Below are 14670 nucleotides of genomic sequence, written 5' to 3'. Positions count from 1 at the left end.
CTTTTTTTTTTTTACTTCTCCTGTTACATCCTGAAAGAGATATTATAACTTCTTACAAACGTTATCTTGCTTCTATCTGTTGCATTCAAGAGAGACATGCAAATCACAACTCTAAATTAGATTTCAGGTCTTCTTAGGTCATGCTCTGGTTGGAACTGAAGGACATGGTGTTTCTCAGCTGTCATGCTCCAAGCCCTCTGAGAAGTCTCATGTAGGCAATGAAGTATTTTATATGCGCTAAGCAGGCCAAGTTAAACCCAAGACTCCCCTCCAGACTCTTGTCCACGTTATACCTTTCAGATCTGTAGAAGTGTCCGTAGCATCTTTGCCTTTCTATTGTCAAGGCTTAGACACCCTTGGGGATGCAAACTGAAAGGAAGTAAAAATAAGCAATATATTAATGACAACTGTGTCTGGAAAGGGAGTTCATAGGAGAGAAATAGCCTTGTTTTTTTGCCAGTATAAATAAAGGCAGAAAGCTTTTTCTGTAACAGGAGTGTGTGAAATGTGAAACCCAGACAGTGAGAAGCAATACCAGTATGAATCAGAATGACTGTGATAAACAAAACTTCTTACCCCTGGAGGTGGGAACGTGATCTGGCGGTTACAGTGGCAGACAGCAAATCTGAAGTGCCTGTTTCTGCCCCTGACTCACTATATGTCTGTAGTCAACGCCTTTACTGTCTGTACATCGGTTTACCCATCAGTAAAACACGGATATGCATATCTGTATCTTATCGGATCTAGCTCTTGCCAAGCGGCATTAATGGATGCTGACAGCCCTTTGCTATCAGGAATGCAGAATTTCACATTTCACAATGACTTGGAAAGTACAAGTCATTCCCACTTCACCAGGTTGCTAGCTCCATTCCTCCTGTTAAAACACATGCACGCTTACAAGAAAACATGGTGATAATCGACTGACTGAAGAATTTCTTTATTCTCCAGCTAGTGTTGAAACACTTTGAGATGTTTTAAATAAGGTTTTCTAACCATAGACCACACGTAATCCTGTAATTGCAGAGGTGGCAGACAGAGCAACAGCAAAAAACCGAACTGTCCTTCTACGTGCAGCAAGGCTCCCAAAGGGTTCCTGTTTGGCCTGTGAAAGCTTGTACTTGACCTCTCCTTTGAATAAATGCTTTTCCTGTCTTGCTTGTCTACAGATGGAAGCTGCCACAGCTACATAAAATAAATTACTTAAATCACATAAACTGGGTCCAATCTGCATGTAATCTTGGATACTCATTTAAAACTGGCCCCTGCGTTTTGTGCTATTATCTATAAACTTATCATTGTGAGTTTTCTCATAAAGTCACCAATTAAAAAATCATGCCTTTGATGTAGCTGTTATGACTTTAGGTATGTATTAGGCCTAATCAGTCTTCATACTTTGAGACTGCCTTTCTGCACTATAAAATTTGAAACTAATTACAAAGTTAATAATAAAAGCAGTGATTCTGTATCTTCTTTCAGAAAGAACTTAAACTATTCCAGACTACCATGAAGGAATACCCACATACAGCGCTGTGGCTTTCTCTCTGTTGGTGAAAAACTGCACTGCCAACCTTCTTCTTTGGAACTTTATTGCTAGTATTTTTACATAATTTGGTGGTAGCTGTCACCCCTGCCTCACCCACCTCCGCTTACACACCTTGGCAGCTCCCTGAGAGAACTCCCACAACTGCTTCTACACAGAGAACTAAACCAACCACAAGACTCAGCCATTTAAGCTGGAAATTCAGATTGTCCAAATTCCTGGTTAGACACCGCCTAATCCTAGAAAAGCATCTGAAGATATCTGAACTTTTCCTTATGAAGTTTGCTGTGCTCCTGGGCATTTGCAAATTGTGGGTTTTGTGAGCTGCACGGCACTTGCCCCAGGAAAATGCACATTGTGTAGTGCCTGTTGAAACAGAGTTTTTCAAAGACTAACTGCGAGGTCAGGCAGGTAAACAGTCAGCTGCAACTGAATAACTGAAAGGAACGGAGACAGGTAAACAAATTATTTGCAGTATCGCAGGGCCCAGGAGCCCGTGCCATGGCCTGGGCTGTGTTGCTTACGTGTTGAGGGAGCACAGTCCCTTTTGCAAGGAGCTTGCAGCCCAAGCACCAGGCAAGACAGAACAGATGGCGAGAGACAGATGGTTGAGTACAAGGAAACAATGAGATAAATGAGCAAAAACTCAGTTGAGGACATTAGCATTTGGTTCCAAAATTATTAATTTCACTAATCATCTCAGCTGATGTAGCCCTACAGCAGGATGTCTTTCCTCCTCCAAAGGTCTTAATAGCAGCCCTGCGGAGAAGGACTTGGGGGTGCTGGTTGATGAGAAGCTCGACATGAGCCAGCAATGTGCGCTCGCAGCCCAGAAGGCCAACCGTATCCTGGGCTGCATTTAAAGAAGCGTGGCCAGCAGGTAGAGGGAAGGAATTCTGTCCCTCTATTCCTCTCTTGTGAGATGTCATCTGGAGTATTGTGTCCAGTTCTAGAATCCTCAACATAAGAAGGATATGGAGCTGTTGGAATGGGTCCAGAGGAGTGCTACAAAGATGACCAGAGGGCTGGAGCACCTCCCATACAAGGACAGGCTGAGAGAGTTGGCCTAGGAGCTCAGCCTGGAGAAGAGAAGGCTCAGAGGAGATCTTTTAGTGACCTTCTGGTACCTGAAGGGGCTACAGGAAAGCTGGGGAGGGACTTTTTACAAAGACTTGTAGTGATAGGACTAGGGGCAATGGGTATAAACTGGAGAGAGGCAGATTTAGACTAGACATAAGGAGGAATTTCTTCGCTGTGAGGGTGATGAGGCACTGCCCCATCCCTGGAGGTGTTCAAGGCCAGGTTGGATGGTCCCTTGGGCAGCCTGATCTGGTGGGAGGTGTCCCTGCCCATGGCAGGGGGGTTGGAACTAAATGATCTTTGAGTTCCCTTCCAACCCAAACTATTCTACCATTCTGTGGGTCTATGATTACACCACATGCCGCAGCCCAGCAGGGGTTACATTTTAGGTAAAGTGTGGGAGTTCAGAGGGAAAAAGTGCCGAGGTGGGGGTGTGATTTTGCTGAAAGCTCATTCAGCAAACGGGGGGGGGGATGGGGGCTGGGGTATCTCAGCAACCTGGGGCTTAAGCCAGCCCGATTAAGCATGCAGCTCAGCGAGCAAAGCGCTGACCCACGGCGAATTCAGGATGTGTAGGAGGGTGTAACACGCGAGACTCGAAGCATGGTGACTCGGGGGGGGATCCCCCTGCGCCCCGAAGAACTTGATTTTCGCGACGCCCGGTGCGTCTCGGGGGGTCGCCTCGCGGAATGTGTCACTCGCACCCAGTGACAACTCATCCCCCATCCTCCCCGCCCCCGCTCCGCTTCCCGGGGGCCACCTCGGGGAAAGCGAAAGCAAAAGGGAGGAGGAGGCAGCGGGGATGGGGCGGGCAGGGTCTCCCCGCTGCTCCCTTCGCTCCTCCCCTCCGCGTCCCGGCGGCGGCGGCGGGATGCGAGGCTGGAGATGAGCCTTTCCGCGGGGCTCCCAGCAGAAAAAAAGAAAAGTTCTTTTTCTACCCATTCTTCTTGGTCATGGAGCCCCGAACGGGGTTGCACGACAGCCCGGAGCTGCGCCGGGCCACGCGGCTGAGCGTGGTGGAGCTGCGATCGCTTTTCGAAGCTCGCTGCGCCGCCGTGGCCGCCGCCGCCGCCCGGCAGCTCCCGGACCCGGCTAAAAGGGGCTGCCGGCGTCCCAACGGGGTGCTGCCCCCCGTCATCCCCCGGCTCACCGTCACCGCCGAGGAGAGCGAAGAGGGGCAGGGCAGCGGCCAGGCGCGACCGCAGCAGCACCCGGAGGGCGGCTGGCTGAGGACGGACAGCTCGTTGCACCGCAGGCTTTCCACCTCCTCGCTCTCCTCCACGGGTTCCTCGTCCCTCTTGGAGGACTCGGAGGACGATGTGCTGAGCGACACGGAGGGCAGGAGCCAGGGCATCGTGCACCTGGAGCACGGCGAGGATACCAACCAGGTAAGGGGTGCCCCGGGGTCACCGAGCGCTCCCCTTGGAGCCAGGATTCCGGGACCCAGTCCCCGCAAACTCCGGGAAACTCCTGGCTCGGGATGCTGGCTATAAACCCGGCCAGGTGTGCTTGGTGCCTTTCTGCTGTGAAATTGTACTCGATGTCCCAAGAATATGGGGGGACCTCTTTTGATCGTGAGTTGGCTTGTCCTTTTTTCCTTTCTTTTTCCACCTCCACCGCCCCCCAGTCTCCTTTATCAAATCTCCAAACCAATTTTTTTTCTCCAGCCATTTACCAGCAGGGATTTTTTTGTGTCTTCCATCCTGGAGTCTGCGGTTGTCAGTTTTTGAGCTGCTTCTTGCTGTGAGCATGACAGGAGATGGGGAGGAGCTTGGAACGGGTAGAATGCACGCTTTTGTCCATTCTGGCAGTAACACATTCTTCTCTGTAAATCCCCTCTGTAATTTGGCAGCTTTCATCCATGAAGTGCACTTTTAAAGGCATATAGTTAGTTACTTTTTCGTGATAGTTAATGTTTATTTGTCTGACTCCTTATAATATGCTTCTTGGCTTTTCTTTTTACTGAAATGTATTGCTTTAGTGAATTCTCCCTCCTACCTTTGTTGAGACCGCAACTTAAATTGCTGTTCTACTGCCAGCTCATTGGCAGTGGATTGTTTACCAGCAGAACATATGTTTTAAAAAAAAATGTATAAGTGAGAAGTAATGCAACTTGTAGGTGATAGCTCCAGCTGGACTTTTCTCATGGTAATTGTGGGTTTACTGCTTTAGAGGACACTTAATATAGGAGTTAAAATGCTGTGCGCAGTGTTGGTTTTGTTTGCATCAACTTGTTGCCTAGTTTCGAGGAAAAAAAAAGAGTTTTTATTTTGTCATATTGCATATCAAAAGACTGATAATAATACCAGTTCATTCATACTTTTGATCCTGAGGTAGAACCTGGTGTGCAGGGGAAACAATTACTGCTATATTGCCTTTTGGCTTTCTTTTCTAAAATACATGCTGTGCTACTGGGGATTTTGTGAAAGCAGCAGAATAAAAATTAAAGGTGGAAAAGTGCTATTGGATCATTGGACTCAATATCCCTGCTATTTCAGTGTGCTGTGTGCATGATTAATAGGGAACAAGAAGTTAGTGCTAACACACAGTACTGAGAACTCTGAGACAGCATCGTGACATCTGGTTAACTTGTCTGTGAATACAAGCCGAAGAAAAAGTTATTCTTTAGGCATGAGGCCATGCTGCCTTTAAGGTTTTCTTCTGCGTCTCTGAAGTCATTGGTATTGTATGCAAAATTGAGTCTTAAATCATTCATTAGAACTGCATACTTTTAGAGATGTGCATCATATATGCATGTATCTAAACTATACAGCATAGGTGGATATGAGTGGTATTACTTTAATTTAAATGAAGTTTCTAGGTGCTGCAAAATTGGAAAAGACTTTAGGCACCTTTTAGTCACAAGAGAAGAAAATTTTAAAAGTGAAGGAGAAGGTCTTTAACAATGATTTATAGGCAAACTAAAAATAGCTGTATTATGAGTATTTTAAACTCTGAGAGAATGTCCTCGTTTTGATGTGTGGGAAATTGAGAACCTAAATAGTATGAGAATTCAGGTTTTGGGAAAAAAATTTTCCCGGTTTCCCAATTTTAGTGTGACTGCAGGATTTTTTAATGTCGCATTAATAAAGTAAATATTCACTCAACTGTAGAATATGTAATGTATTTGATAGCTGAGTTACTTTTCCACACCTGCACCGTAGGGGAAGTTGGAGCAAACTGTCCACCAAGAGCCTGCATGCCGAGTGATGTTCTCTATCTCTTCTGTGGCAGTTTGGCGAACCAGAGCTGGTGCCTAGGACTTTAAAACAGCTTTAAAACTATCACCAACTTTATGACACCACTTAATAAATTAAGTGGGATGAATCTTTTATCTGCTTAATGCACACTTATATAGTTCATCCTTGCTGCGTTACCCACAGAAAGCTTGAATTCAGGGAATCTGCTGTTTTCTGCTGTGGTCAGGTACAGTGCCCTTCATCTCGGTGGGTGCACTGTGGGCTTGCTCATACCTGGAGGTGTCCAGTACAGGCTTGTTCTTGTGTTTGGTGTCTTTCACTACCGGCCAACGCTGTGATATTAGCAATCCCTACACTCAGCTGCCCAGTCTTTACAGACACCATTTCTTTAGTGAAGCAGTGAGTACAAAGCATGCCAAATTAGAGGTCTCTGTTTTGAACCTCTGTGGGTTCAACTTTACAGGATGTGTCCTTTCTACTAATTAATCTTGAGGCAGGTTGAATTGTAACGGAAGGCTTTGCATTCAAGGCAGGCACATACATGTGAAAATGTCTAGGAAGTTTTAGGATAAGCCCAGAAATGGTTTTATATTTTGAAGATTCTGTTTAGGAGTAAATTAGCACATTTTGTTCATATTTATTGGTTTTAGTGTATGCATTTTAACAGATGAAAGCTTGATATCAGAATGGAACATGAAGAACAGACTTCAGAAAGAAACTGAAATTGGAAGTGGGCCAAACTTGGTGTTCCCCAGTTCCTGGGAAATTGTGAAGCTTTTTAATTTCCCTTGCTTTGGAATTTCCTTAGACTTTTCTTTGGAAAAGTTAAAAACTAATTTGGAGCCTTGCATCTTATGAGTAAGCTCAGCCCAGACTGCTGGGCTGTCAAACCTACCAGACTCCCCAGAGCCAACAGGGACCTTGGAAACTAGCCCAGGTCTTCAACTGCGGGAGGAGAAGTTCTGATAATATTCCCATTATCAGGGCTTCAAGGCTTCCATCTGCAGACCCAGGAACCTGAGACCTAAGCTGAAAAAAGCTCTCTGAGGTCTCTCAGCTGGAGGCTTCTGTACTACTGGCCTGGAAATCAAGACCCAGTTGGGTCTTTGAAATATTGTGGGCTCTCAAGCTTGAGAGATGGGAAACTCTGCAGCCTCCCTCTGTGTACAGGGCTTGCTATCCTGGAGTTGTTGAGTCTTAAATCCTAGGATGGCAAGGCTGGAAGTACTGCTTCCAACTGTGCTTCTTGGAAGACGATTCTCCCTGGCAGCTCGCAAGGCGAACAGAGAGTTCTCCAAGAGGATGAGTGATTCGGTTAGGCGTTTCACAGAGCGTTCTGGGTTGGATGAATTGGCAGATCATGACAGTGTTAAATTTTTGTTTCTTACTGAGCGCAGTATGTGGGCATTTCCCCAGAGCCTTAAGGCCCCTGTTGGGGATGATGAATACCTTGGGACTGGTGACTGATGACTACAGTGTGGTTCCAGCCTGGCTCAGCAGGGTCAAAATGGTGTTCGCGTTTAGGCAGGTCTATCTTCGAGAGAAGCTCGGTGGGTAAGCATTCCAATTCCTCGGCATGTGTTTTGCATTTCATTTTGCAGTAATCAACAGAAGCTTTGGAAATTGGACTGCCGTGGCTTTCCTGGCGGAAGACCCCTCTGGCAATGAAGAATTGGAAGTGCAAGATAAGCCATTCTTCTGCTGTCCTGTTAGTTGGTTCTGTAGAACCTGATACCACATAGCTGTGTTAACTGCATGCAATAGCTGGAACCTCAAAATTCTTGGCAATTAACTTGATAAAAAGTTATCAGTTGTTTCTTAAATAGCCAATTGACAGAATAGGTTTTACTCCTTGACAGCAGTTTACATTCCTGCCTTCCCTTGCATTTAAATGGGAAGTGTACTTTTCTACCCTTGCTTCATGCCATCTGGAAAGTGTATATACACAGTTGAATTTTGCAGTGAAAGCACCAGCGGTCCATTTATAGTAATGGAGAGGGTGCAAGAGTTATATATTTTTGTCTTCATTCTGTGAGTGAGCAATTTTAAGAAATACATAAATCTGGTTAGCAGCATCTTTGTTGGGACAGAGACTTTAAAAAGTGATTTTCATGGAGAATAGACACTGTGTTAATGCACAGCAGCCTCTTGTTCTCTTTTTTAGGAGAATGTTATTTACTAGATAGAAACATGCCAAATAAATCTACCCGTTCTCATAACTGTGACCTGTCATTCCAAATTCCTAGATCTGTAACCATGAGAACAGCTGACAGCTTGCTAGAGATAAAGCAGTTCAGTTCTTGCTTGCAGTGATACCAGTCCAGAAACTTTGCAGGGATAGCCGTTAGTTAAGCTTGTTTGGTTTCACTGATCTTCTTGCCGTTATTTTTAATAACACTAAGCACCTTAAAATGGACAAACATATAGAGAGGTGCACACGCTTAATAAATACAGACCAAAAGTTTCAGCTGCTTCAACTCAGGGGTGCGTTACATAAGCTAGTGCAGCAGAATAAAATTGTTATTTTTAAATGAAGAATGGGAGCAAAGGGATGACATAAGTAAGACTGTTAATGGATTTTTAGCCTACTTTCTAAAGGAAAGAAAGGTTGTGTAATCACTTTATCAATTCCATTTTAACAACTTTAGTAGCTTTCAGCCAGATTTGACAGTGGGATAGACATCTCAAAGCTTCTTCAGGAGCTCTTTGAAGTTCCACGAATATCAGCCGCTGGGTGAAGGAGAGGAAACCAAAATAAATGCATACTTTTTCCTTTCAGAATGAGTTGAACGGTATCTTCTGCTTTGCTTGCTAACTAGCAAATTGGCACATTTGTAGTGACCAGTCGGTCAGTGCTTACAATGCTTGAGCCAGGCGCAGCAGGTAGTGCCTTTTGTCATGAAGGTTAATAGGAGGAGGTATGGGAGGGAGCATACAGTGCACTGGGCTGATGAGGTTATAGAATGTGGAAGGCACTAGCTGAGGAACAGGGGAAGAATGTGAGGACATTGTGGAGGGGTGTGGAAATGTGAGAGGGGTTGGAGTGTTTTTGCTACAAGCTTTATGGAGGACAGTGACAAGCTGTAGTTACTCTGATAAGAATGCAGACCAGTAGACATCAGCTAAGGAGAAACTAGGCTTCATTAGTGTGCTGCTCGTGGAGCAACTACTTTTAATGGAATACATTTCATAGTTCTAAAAAAAAAATATGCTGATTTATAATGAACAGTCGTGTATACCGAAATCTTTCTATTGTATACTGAACAAATATGAGGTGAACAGCAGTATAGTGTGTTCCACATTTCCACATTGTGCAGTTATCGGGCCAAAACTCTGAATTGGGTGCCTTCTGTCTTCAGTTTGAGGATTGTTTCTTCTCCACTGTACACTCAATTGCTGGAGTGTTTCAAAATATCAGCATTGTGATGTGACTGTTCGTTAGTACTATGGGACTTTGTCTAGTAGAAATTGAGTTAGCTCTTACCAAATCAGTTGAGGGAGAGGCAATGGAATGTCTTACCGGGTAGGAGTTTCTGATCCTGAATATATCTGAAATGCTAACTTACAGGTTACAAGGTTCTTCTCTTTTGAACCAATTTCCTTCTGATAGTTTTCACTTTTCATATGATAAAGGATGTCTTGTTGCTTGTGTGTGCAGTTTAAAATTGAAAGAATTCTGTTATAATTTTTTTCTTATGGACCTATTGGATTAGGTATGTTATAGAATTTCCTCTGTATGTGCACTTGATAGTTCAAAGCTCCCTGTAATGCTTATTACATCTGAAATGGAGAAAGAAACAGTGTGTACTTCTTATCGGGTGTGCATTCATGTTTAAAGAGGGCATACCCTCTTTAAAAAAAATCTGCTTAGATTTTTCTGAGGCTGTCGTTGACTCAGCAGTGTTGAAGGTTTATTTGTGAAAACCAATGCCAGTCTGAAAAAGGATAAGGGTAGTGGCTGGGCTGGAGCAATAATTGGGAAATTTTGCATATCTGTGTATATTTTTGGGTTCTGACACTCTTGCCCTACTAGACTAGTTTGATGAGGGCGAACATCTTTTTAATTGAACATGTGGTAGTTAACATAGACAAAAATAACCTCTCAACTCACATCCGAGATTTATTATAAATGGAATGTGTTGAAGTGAATCAGTTTGATAAAATGCTCACAATGTGATGCAGTTTAATCCCACGAATATTTCTGCAAGCTGAGAATACACATTGTTATTTATGTGGTAGATAGCTGTTCTGGTTAGCAGTAACTGAGAGGAGAGCTAAGGATCACCATACAGCATTTTGTGGTGATTGTTTATAAAATGTGGTGACGAAAAAGGTAATATTATTCTTGCACATCTTGGAAGGAAGAAGTGATCGTCTCGTACAGTGCCAGTGCTATCTGTCTCTTATCTTCTCTGTCAGTGTAGTTTTTGCAGAGAAAGGGGGCTGAGGCAGAAAGAACTGGCTTGCCAGTCTGTGTTACTTCGGACCTTGAATAGAGTAGGTTTAGATTGCATTTTTAAGTTGTCTTCTCAACCTGCTTTACCAACACAGCTTCCTCTAAATAGCTCACAAGTTGGGCAAGATGGCATTGTCTGTCCATTGCATAGCTCACCTGGGGAAAAAGATCATTAAAAAAAGCAGGTTTTGGTCTCCATCAGCTCAGTCTGAGCAAAAGCAAAGGGAAGTGGGGAATGCTATCTGTTCATCCAGTGTCACACTAGCAAACATATTGGTATATTCTTTCCAGTACTTGACTGATCCATTCCTGTCACTAGTGGAGCATGCTTTCAGGAATAACATATCTAGCAGCATTTGGATGGGGTTTTGTATCAATAAACACTGAGCTTCCCACAAGGGATGAAATATTCCTTTCTATTCCAAAACATGGCAGAGTGAAACCAATGCTATAGCAACCTACCCGGAACTCACCAGGCCTAACTCCTGTTGCATGCTACCAAACCTTCTACTCCTTGGCAAACTCGAGGAGAAATTAGCCAAAGACCAGTTGGCAGCTCATTTGAAGCAATATCATAGACCTGGCACAATTCAGATTTAGAGCTTGGGACAGACTCTACGAGTCAGTTGGTGACTATAGCAAGTATGACACAGACGCTGCTTTGTGGGAGCTTGGCATTAACCCGGAATCCAGGAACACTCCTTGTCTGTAGGCTGAACTATCCAAGTAAGGTGGCACAGTGTATGCAAGCTCTTTGAACTGTTTACCCCAGCCCACTGACATAGCCTTTGTTTTCCTTACATTCAACTTTAATCAGCCATTCTTCATCAGCCTTCTGATCTCATTCATACTTGAGCTAAATTGATAACAGGTGTGGTTAACAGGTGATCGTTAATAGGTATTGATACATGTTACGTCTGCATGTAATTGGCACTGAAATGTGTATGATTCATCAGTCCACCAACTGACTACTTGTTTAACAGGAAGCTGGAATGTCATAGAACCGTGTGAGTAAGAAAGCTAGTGGCAATGGCACAGTTCACGTGATGTATCAGCGGAGAAAGCAAACTTCTGTAGCCTTCATACAACTTTCATATTATAAGAGTAATATCTCTTGGTCGATTACGTTGAACATGGCATGGTAAGAGATTGCATTTGTTTTCCAGTGATGATAAGAAATCATTGTTCACTGTCAATTTAACTCTTCCTCTACCCTGGTCTCTACCATGTCCTGACATAAAATGACCCAGTCTTAGCTGTAGCTGCCTTCACTACTCTGAGCTGCTACAGAGGACACAGATTTCTTTGTGTAAGATTTTTTCAAGCAGCTCTATATAGATGAGAACACTGCAGTGGTTATTCTCAGTGATGTTCACTGTGGACAGGACGCTATTTCTGTACCCTGCTTTCTTTGCTTCCTGTGGTGGAGCGCTGAGTCAAGTGTAGGTTTCTGCTTCTCACCTTTGAGGTGCTGGTAGTCCTCAAAGTCTATATGTAGTGCACACAGGGGATTGATGGAGCTCAGCTGTGAAGGGTGCGGTTGGCCATCCCACTCCTCAGACACAGGTGAGCTTGGGGAGGCTCAGCTGCGTGTGACACAGCTGTCACCCAGATTTTCCAAAATACAAGAGGACCATCTCCCACAGGGCCTGAAGAGCTTCTCCAAGCGCAGCACTCTTTCAGGTACGCTCTTTAGCACAGGCGTGTTAAACAGACCAGCCAGCTCCAGTTTACTCTGCAGCATGCGCTTTGGAAAGGAAAGGAGGATAAAACACTGTTTTCACATGTCAGCGCCTTCTACTGCCAGAAAGTGTTCAGATAGAGAATTACAGTTGCACTGGAGTTTTAATAATGTCTTAAATGCAAAATTCACCACTCAAAAGTCAAAAATCTTCAGAATTGAGGTTTTCTGTGCAAACTTAAGTTGTCCTCTTTATGTCAATGCTTACAGTCTTCTGCAGAGCTTATGACGCGGTCTTTAATTATATAATAACATATTGTAGTTTCTATTCATTCAGTGTAAACAAACAATTCCTGACTCTATAAAAAGCAGCTTTTTTTTTTTTTTAATTTTGTCCTCATTGGCTTTAACATTTTTAGTTCACTTACTGGGAGTCTACTGTAAACAAAGTTACTGTGGTAGTTTTAAGATAGTCATCGCTGCAGCAGTAGAGCACTTTCCAAATGTTAGTGACTCTGTTTCCATGGTCTCTGTTACACAAACTTTTTATTCATATCTTCTGGACAAAATACCAATGGAAAGACATGTTAATATGAAAGTACCCACTAATTTTGAAAACCCAAACTGATGTGTCAACTTTTGCTTTTCTTAATACCTAGTGTTATACAATATTGTAGAACAGCTCCCATTAACTTCAGCTGCAGGTACAGACATTCAGCATTTCTGCTAATAAGATCCATACCCTCAAGTCAGTCAAGAGGAGAATGAGAAAAATACAATTAGCAGCCATGGTGAAAGTCTGCCTAAATGCCTTGCGTAGGCTCTCCCATGCACACTGAGAAAGGAAAGCAGTTCTCTTTTTTGCACATTTGTTGCATACCTGTCTATGAACAGAGAGGGGTCCTGCAACACCTAGCATCAGTCACTATTTAGCTGTAACTTGCCCTTTGAGTTGATCCAAAATATAAAACAGTTGCTTATTGGTTGAGTTCTACATTAGAAGACTGTAGAATATTAATATACAGTTGTTTTAGTTCTGTTATTTCATATATTTTCAGTGCTTGACTGAATGATGATTTCATAATATAATTGTCTCATGTTCTCCTGATGTTGGTTTGGTTTTACTGGAGAAGGTATTTTCCTTGTTTTTTAGGGCAATAGTCTGCTAGCTCATTAAGTTTTCATCTTCTGTCTAGTCTTTCCCCCAGCATTTTCAGTGGTATTGCCAACCAGTCCCAGTCCCAGTTACTACCCTCCTGTTTGCCTATCCTGTACCTAACAGTCCTTTTATGCCCCTTGTCTCCAAAGTTTTGCTCTTGACTAGCCTGCATGAGAATCATGCAGCTTCTTGTTGTAATGTGTCTGATCATAAAACTGGTGATTTGAAAGCACAGGAGAAGACCACTACCAAGGATCTTCGAAGATTTTCAGCAGAGATGGTAATTTCACAGCATTTAAACACTGCCCAGTAGTGGAAGGCGCTGACATGTGACAACAGTGTTTTATCCTCTTTTCCCTTCCAAAGCGCATGCTGCAGAGTGAACTAGAGGTAGCTGGTCCGTTTAACATGCCTGTGCTAAAGAGGGCACTCAAAGGAGTGCAGTGCTTGGAAAGGCTCTTCAGGTCCTGTAGGAGATGGTCCTCTTGTATTTTGGAAAATCTGGGTGACAGCTGTGTCACACACAGCTGAGCCTCCCCAAGCTCTCCTGTGTCTGAGGAGTGGGATGGCCAACTGAACCCTTCACAGCTGAGCTCCATCAATCCTTTGTATATGCTGTACCCAGCAATCTCCACGGAAGTAAATTTCTAAGGACTAATGAGTGTCTGCTGTAAATGAACCTGAGGTTCTTAGAATTTGGCAAATTCTTGTCAGGTTAATTTCTGCTCTTCCTGTGGCCTGCTCCTTTTTTGATGGCTCTCCTCTTGCCAGATTTCAGGCTCCTTCCACAAAATTCAAGGTTAATGGAGTTAAGGTTAAGGAGCTTTCTTCAGAGGATTCATCAGAAAATTTGTAAATGGGATCAAGACGTCTCTTCTTCCTGCTTTGGAAACAGTTGGAGTTTCATTGGAATTGTTCTGTCTGTGGCAAACAGTTTTTGTGTTTCTTAGAGGTGATTAACTTCGAGCAGTTCTCAGAAGAACGAGACACACAGAAACAGCATTGGTACTTCATTGGGTCTACAGGAAATCTGGGTTTTGAGACCCTGATCTTCTGAAAGAGGCATGGCTAGAACAGGTCTTAAAGGGTGGCCTCTCTGTTTTTCTCCATCAATGTATGCTTATGTAATGCAGTGATTAGAAAGGATAAAAATCAGTGTGAACAGTGTTCGTGCACGCAGATTGACTGTTATCTTTTGTGGGGTTTAAGTGGGTTGTTGGCTAATTGCACTTGACCTGAATGTTCTAATCACGATAAGCTCTGCTTTCTGTGGGCTCCTTCCTCAACCATTCCCACTCATGCGCATTCTGTAGGAACAGCACCACCGGTTCCACAAAGGGTCAGCTTTGTTCAGAGGAGAATGTAGTCTGAAGAAACCTTCCTACGCTCCAGCTTTCACTTTTCATAGTGCAAAATGCTGAATGTCAGAATTTAGGGCTGATAATTGGATACAGTTTGCATTGTCTTGCTCTATGGAATTTAGATAAGGAACATTTTGCCTTCTTTGTACTAATACAGAAACAATTAAATCCTCGGGTGCACATTTCATTCTGT

At 43.6% G+C, this 14670-nt stretch overlaps 1 protein-coding gene across 1 annotated transcript in view; it reads left to right on the top strand.

Annotated features, from left to right (window-relative positions):
- Window positions 1-3420: 3420 nt before the first annotated feature.
- ITPKA (inositol-trisphosphate 3-kinase A) overlaps window positions 3421-14670 on the top strand; it is a 39622-nt gene continuing 28372 nt past the window's right edge. The window contains exon 1 of the mRNA XM_054068712.1: window positions 3421-4008. Within this exon, the coding sequence (XP_053924687.1) occupies window positions 3574-4008 (435 nt within the window). The 5' untranslated portion in view covers window positions 3421-3573. The remainder of the gene's footprint in view (window positions 4009-14670) is intronic.

The sequence above is a fragment of the Cuculus canorus genome, chromosome 5, assembly GCF_017976375.1.
Source record: "Cuculus canorus isolate bCucCan1 chromosome 5, bCucCan1.pri, whole genome shotgun sequence".
Classification (NCBI taxonomy): Eukaryota; Metazoa; Chordata; class Aves; order Cuculiformes; family Cuculidae; genus Cuculus; species Cuculus canorus.
This window is presented reverse-complemented; position numbering and strand designations above follow the sequence as displayed.